Raw genomic sequence first — 7,399 nt, 5'->3', positions numbered from 1 at the left:
TTTGTTGACTTGTTTTGTGAAATGATGTCACACTTCTAATGCACCGATGACTAGCACATAAGTGTGTGTGCACTTGGCTGAATAAATAAAAGTGGTTAATGGTTAATTTTTATTTTAATTTATTTTATTTTTATTTGGATTTATTTTATTTTTAGGGGTGGTACAATACCACTTTAATGTCCAATACTGATACTGGCCATCAGTATCTGAAAACCGTGGAAGTAACGTTTTGTACATGCTCGCACATGCACAGAATCAATTGTGTTATGGAATTAAACATACTCTGGTGTATTTGGTAATATTGTACTTGTATGGAAGCAGATCTAAATTAGTAGATAATATGAATTTTGCCAATAAGGGTTTTTTTTGGGGGGAGGGGGGGGGGGGGGGTTGGGTTTGTTTCCTTCAACTTTGAAACTGGAACAGAAATTGGGGTAAAAAAAATTGCATTGGCAGACCACACTTAGCCATCTAACAAAACCACTCAAACTGTAATAAATATTCTACTCCCCTCAATGAAAATGTACATCACCCACAGCATGACTCAAATATACAACACAAGGCCGATTAGGTTATTTTATTTTTTAATTTCTGATACCTGGTCCACTGGCTTTGGTCAATATCAGACTGACACTGGTCTGAAATATTTGTAATTGCTTTTTAACAGATACACAGCTAATTTGGAGTGTTTACCAGCTGTCATATAAATTCTCAGGGTGTCAGCATGTTGCCATGTTTGTCACAGGCTTTGCACAAATGTGCCCAAAGCACATGCACATTGCTTAGCTCAGGCAGCTGCACCTTCCATAAGGGCATAATTACCTCGAGTTGTTTTGACAATTTTATAAAGCACACAGAAATCTGATTAATTAAAAAGTAAAGCCTGTAACGAGTGGCCCGTGTTTCCAAAGACGGAGAGTTGAAGTGAAGTGTAACTGGATCCTTGTGTAAGTCCATTAACACAGGGTGCTGGCTGTGCAGCATAGATGGAGATTACAGCAGTAAGACTTTAATACCCTCAGACGTGCTCGCTGACCTCGCCTCCCCTTCGACACAGACTCGTCTCTCCTCATCCACTCTCTGGACTCTTGAAGACGCTCTGATCCGCCAGCCAGCTGCCATGAAGACGTCTCTCGCCCTGCTGCTGCTCGTCTCTCTGGCCTGCCCCAGTAAGTGTGCACAACAGTGGAGTGTCAGCAGTGACTTTGTGTATAATTATCTGATTTATCTTGCAGACTAATTTGTAGTGAAGTTGGTCCAAGACACCAGAATTCATTGAATGCGAGACCAGCACCTTTTGGTGTGGTCAGTATGTACATTTGTCTGTAAATGGACTGTATTTATATAGCGCTTTTCCATCTGCATCAGACACTCAAAGTGCTTTAAAATAATGCCTCACATTCACCCCGATGTGAGGGTGGTGCCATGCAAGGTGCCCTTTACACACCGGGAGCAACTAGGGGATTAAGGAAAGAGCGAGCCTGATTTCCCGGTCAACCTGGGATTTGAACTGAGGATCTGCTCTCAAGCCCAAAGATTAACCACTAGACCATCACCTCCTCCCTTTACAGATCTCTGTCTAAATGTGAACTCTGGAACCCTGAGAGCACTAACAATTTCTTGACATGTAGGCAACTTTGACTTGGTGCAGATATTTAAACCTTTAATGGGCCTTTTCTCTGTAACTGAACCGCAGTTTAACACTAAGACAGATTTAAAGCTGCTTTGTCATGTGACTTCTCAAGTCCACTACTGTGTCTTCAGACTTTAAATCATATCTGATTTTTTTAAAAATCTGAACCCATCTGTTCCATTTTGTAGAATTTAGGGATGTAACGCTACACCTCCCTCACAGTTCAGCACAAATCAGAGTTTCAAGGTGACAGTACGGTTCAAAGCACGGTATATTCATGTCAGGTTTCCTCAGAGAAGCATAGAAAAAGACACACAAAATCAACGACAGAATAATAGCACTTTAAATGTTTAACAGTGGCCTTGAGGATCTGTAGTTTCCACACCCTAAACATTCTGCCTGACGTGTTTACACTGCATTTAGTGAAAACACATTAAAAACAAAAACAATCAGACATTTCTGACATCCGGATCACCTCCCAAATTCAGAGGAGTCTTCCATGGTGTAATATGTATCTGTGGTGAAAATCTGGTGAGAATCCGTGAAGAAGACTTAATGTAATTCTTAAAAGCCTATAAAGTGAAATCTTGATCCAGAATCCGGATCACCTCCAAAATTTAATGGAGTCTTCTTGAAATTTTTTTTAAAATTTTGTCAAAATCCATGCAGTAGTTTTGATGTAATCCTACTAACAGCAGACAAATAAATAAATAAATGGCAATGATTTTATTTTGTCCTTGACAGACAAACAAACCTCTGAATACAACAATATTATTCACAGTCAGTGTTTTGCTGACATAATATTTTACAGTACAAGTCCATGGTTCAGAACATGTAAAAAAAAAAAAAAAAAAAGTATTGTGGTTTCACCTTTTTTTTTTGAATTCCAAGAAGAAATCCCCTAAAACACAGTCAAACTGACTCACTTTATATGAAGTTTCAGCTAAACCGCAGCCTGGTGATGTTTAGCAACACTTCATGGTTTTAAGAGCTGTGATCATTTTAAGCTTTTGTTAATGAAAATATCTTCCATGTGTTACATGATTTTGCTGCCAGTGTGTTTGTTCATGGGGTGGGTAAGGAGCGTATAGCATTTTGAGGAGATTTGTGTTGTGATTTGGCACTGTGTAAATAAACTGAATTGAAATTTAGATGAATGCAATATTGTGAAATTAAAAATACCACAACTTCCTCAAATCATTTTTGATGCCAGAAATAACATTGCTGAGTGTCTGACAACAAACTGAAGATGACAACTATGCTGCAACTATACAAAGTCAACGTGTGTGTGTGTGTGTGTGTGTGTGTGTGTGTGTGTGTGTGTGTGTGTGTGTGTGTGTGTGTGTGTGTGTGTGTGTGTGTGTGTGTGTGTGTGTGTGTGTGTGTGTGTGTGTGTGTGTGTGTGTGTGCATAGAGAGGGAGAGGGAGAGGGAGAGAGAGAGAGAGAGATCAAAAATGTTTCATTACGGGGTTGCATATTAATCAGTATGCTTTACTGTATTAAAACTACAAATTGACATGACATTTTGTTAAATAATCAAATAAAACAATCAATCACTTTATGTTCCAGAGATATTTTTGAACTATTTAATTAGCAATCATTGATATTTTGTGATTCATATTATACACTGCTCACTTTAAAGGAGCAGGTTTGTTTTTGTACTGTTGACAGGATTATCATAAGTAGGTCAAATTGATGCCGGGAGTGTGTAAATGCAAGAGGGGGGCCATACATCTCATTGATTGTTTAAATTTGGTTTAATTAATGTTTTGTTGACATACCGAGCTGTTTTGTTTTGGGGTAATTTTCAGACTTAATTGACTGGCTTTTGATGCACATTCAAGGGTGGATTGAGAAGTTTTGAGCCTGACCCATAAAAATAGGGCATGGTTCTTCATCTTCCGATTTCTCGGGAATGTGTGACGTTTTGATGCAATGTTGAGGAATGTTGGTTTCTCAGAATGCAAAATCTGGAGAACCACACCCTACTTTTTCTGGGTCATGCTGAAAACCTCTCAATCGACCCTCATACCTCAATGATAATGAAGATTAATGCTATTTTCTTGTGAATTTGAGGGTACCTTAAAATTAGGCTACAAGAACATTTGTTTTCCCAAACAAATGTTCTTGAATAAAGTTCACTTAAAATGGAAAGTCACAAATGTGAAGGGTTGCACCTGTTTCAATAATTACCAACACTACTTACAGCAGTGAGAATGAATATACCAAAAGCCCAGTTTCCCTTGAATCAAATCATGTATCACTGAATACCAAGTGGGCAGCACTTGCATGCTTATTCACAAGTCAGGTGCTCTTTCATGTTCTGTCTGTGAAGGCCACGCCCTCAAATGTCACACCTGTGTGGCATCTAATGAGGATGACTGCAACCGACAGGGCTCCACCTCTTGCCCTCAGTTTGCTGATGCCTGCTCGACCATCACAGGAACCAGTGAGTGCACAACACAGAAACAACATGCATAAAACAACCATCCTGTTAGTCCAACAACCATTTTTCTCTTACAAATTCTTGAAACTGCATATCAACTAGAAAATGCTAAACATAGTTTAGGGTGTAATATGTGCAGGTTTTCTGGTTTATACGAGTATTACTGTAAATTAAACATGTTTTGAAGATATCAGGCCATTTTCTTTCTTTTTTGATATTTTGTAGATGTGAAAAAAGTGAAAAATAATCAAGTGAATTTCAAGCAGCTGCTGCATACAATCTGCTAAATGAAACTGTTTTTTTTTTTCTTCCTTTAGTCAGCCAACATTTATCTTGCTAAAAGTAAGTCCCTTCAGCTGCTCCCTTGTTTGCACTCGGGGTTGCCACAGCAAATCCATTGTGGATCTGCATGTTGATTTGGCACAAGCTTTACACCGGATGCCCTTCCTGATGCAACGCCACTTTATATGGAGAAATGTGGCATGGGTGGGGTTTGAACGCACTGAAACCAAGTGCACTAACCACTTGGTGACCACCCCTGCCCTCAACATTTATCTTTCTGATGGACACAAATAATAAGACGTACAGGCAGAACAATAGAAAAATGACACCGTTAACAGCTAGGGATTGTGCCGCCTGGCCGACCAGTTGCTTTTACTGCTCTGCAATGACTTTTTAAGCTTGACATAAATGAGTCAGTGATCATGTGATAATGACAGTGTTTGCTTCATAATAGCAGCAATGCCAGGGTAGACTCTCCTCCACTCTGTGAGACCTCCCTCAACAAGAGTCACCAGAAAGATTTAAAGAAGTGCTTTGTCATCTGGACACATTGGTCAGAAGCAGAGGCCATCAAGAACAGTGGCAGGGCTGATTGAACACTGGCTTCCCCTTCCTGTCACTCTGTGCATGTACACAATTCTCTTAACACTAACAACAAAAAGCAAAAACCTGTGATCGGAAAGACCACAATGAAGACAGCAATTCTTGTGGATACAGATGATGGCTGTGAAGCATTCCTTTCTCCAGTGGTTTTATTAATTACATCATCAGTGTGTAGTTGACCTTGACTCAACTTTCATGACATAACTATCGTCTTTAAAAAAAATCTGAAAACATGCAACCCCTACAAGCAATAAATAAGACAGTCAGTGTAGAAGCTGCTGTCCTTCAGGTAGCACTATTCTCCTTCACTCTTTGACTTTTCCGTTGTCATCCTCCAGTTTCTCCATTTGACCAGTCTGGTTTCTGGATGGAGCTGTTTGAAAGGCAAACTACCTGTTGTCAGGTTTGTGGTAGGGTTCATGTGCGGACTGCAGCCCCTTCAGGCTCCACCATAGAGCCACCTATGGCTGAAAAGTTGTAATCACTGTGTTTGAAAATGTCCTAAGATGACACCAAATGATAACTTTGTCTTACCAGTTGAAAGAAAATTATTGCAGTGTATTGATATATCAAATTCAGTATATGCAGTATGAAACCCCCAGCCACCGCCTTCTTATCTGTGCTTTCTGGATGGCATCCCAGCAGTATAATCACAGACCTGTGTGTGTGTGTGTGTGTGTGTGTGTGTGTGTGTGTGTGTGTGTGTGTGTGTGTGTGTGTGTGTGTGTGTGTGTGTGTGTGTGTGTGTGTGTGTGTGTGTGTGTGTGTGTATGGGTGATTCTTTAACTACAGGCACTATTGGCCTTGTAAATGTAATTTCCACCACACCATTGCCTTACAATATAAAGCGCCTTGGGGCAACTGTTTGTTGTGATTTGGCGCTATATACATGTGCTCTGATGTCACTGTTTATCTCCATAGAAACTACCCAAACAATCTTTCATACAAACTGTTTAAAGGGACATTACAGTGTTGTGGTGGAAATTATGGCAATAGTGTGGGACAACTACATTTACTTTAAAAAAATCACAACAGTTGTATGACATTGAATACCCCAATTATGTTTTGATTATTTTACTGATATTTTATTCAGAGATATTTTAAAACATTAGAAAAAACGTTTCTTTACCATTCATTTTTATCATTGAAGATCAAAAGTCTGGGTGTGGGACAAGCACAAAATGGCAATATTTGCATATAATGATGCTGAAAAAAGGTGAAAAAGTCATCATAGACTACTAGAACACATTTCTTAACACACTTTCATTGTAAAGATAACTATAAAAGTGTGAAATGTCCCCTTTTTTCTGTTTTTCATACAATATGATCAAAGGACATAATAAGTGCCCGTAGTCTAAGAATCACCCGTATACGAGTGCGGGAGGGGCTAAACAAGTTCATCTGGTTCATCATAACAGCCTTATAACACGGGAACTCAGTCTCAGGTCGGAGCATCAACCCCACATCACACGTCTTTCTCTCTTTGGCATGCTTTGTTTCAGACACCGTCATGAAGTCGTGCACTTACAAGGCCTTCTGCGACAAGGCTCATGGCAGCAGCTCTGGAGCCAAAATGGACTGTTGTTTCGGCGATGACTGCAACGGGCCCCGCAGAAGCCACAGCCACGGGGCCCACCAGCACAGCAGCACGGAGGCTTTGGCCTCCAGCCCCGTCCTCGTGCTTGCTGTGATGGTGCTGCGTGTAGCTTTCACTCACCTCTAAACATCTCTGATGTTTTCTTCCATACACCATTCAACTTCTCATATCTGTTGTGTTGTTCATCTATTCATCCATCCTTTATTTCCCTGACAGATGTTTGATCACTTTGAGTGGCTTTTGTTCAACAAAAGGTACACAGTTTAAAGTGGGTTGGGGTTGGAGTTATTAATTTGGGACACAATCAGTATATGTTTCATGATTTTTGGAGATGTGTATTCTGTCTAGAACAGTGTTATCCAAAGAGTCACCTTCTGTCACCAGGAACTACATGGGAGGTTTTCAAAAAATAAGACAGAAAACTATTACAAACATATATAAACCTATAATACATTACAGATACATATAAAATGCACAATACTGTGCAAAAACAAACATGAAACATTACACAAATGAAACATACTGGAAAGCTACAAAATACCTAATATTAAAAAACACACACTTTGTCTTATTTAAGAAAAAAACAACTTTGCTTAGGTTATCTTCTGTGTTGCTTTTTTCCAATTAGGTTTTAACAGCTATTTTGTCATATAATCAACAGAATCTCTTTTGTGCTGCCATGTATTGGGCAGGGATGGGAATCCAGAACCAGTTCCATATTTTTTCAACCCAGTGAAATCATATGCCTCGGATTTAATTTAATTAGCACTAAATCACCCCAAGCAGGTTCACAAGGGTAAGGGCTAACTTTACGGTCCCCCTGAGCAAGCACGTAGG

General features: G+C 39.6%; 1 protein-coding gene across 2 annotated transcripts; it reads left to right on the top strand.

Moving 5' to 3' along the window:
* The first annotated feature begins 938 nt into the window (after positions 1-938).
* On the top strand, positions 939-7,138 carry si:ch211-113d22.2. 2 transcript variants are annotated; one of them, XM_034170138.1, is made up of 3 exons: positions 939-1,169; positions 3,943-4,083; positions 6,468-7,138. In XM_034170138.1, exons 1-3 carry the CDS (start codon positions 1,121-1,123, stop codon positions 6,686-6,688), a joined length of 411 nt encoding a protein of 136 aa, XP_034026029.1. In that variant the 5' UTR covers positions 939-1,120; the 3' UTR covers positions 6,689-7,138. The 2 variants fall into 2 exon arrangements, with proteins under 2 accessions (XP_034026029.1, XP_034026030.1); XM_034170139.1 differs by having other exon boundaries at positions 943-1,169; positions 3,970-4,083.
* Positions 7,139-7,399: the final 261 nt, after the last annotated feature.

This window comes from Thalassophryne amazonica, chromosome 5 (assembly GCF_902500255.1).
Source record: "Thalassophryne amazonica chromosome 5, fThaAma1.1, whole genome shotgun sequence".
In the NCBI taxonomy this organism is placed as follows: Eukaryota; Metazoa; Chordata; class Actinopteri; order Batrachoidiformes; family Batrachoididae; genus Thalassophryne; species Thalassophryne amazonica.
This window is presented reverse-complemented; position numbering and strand designations above follow the sequence as displayed.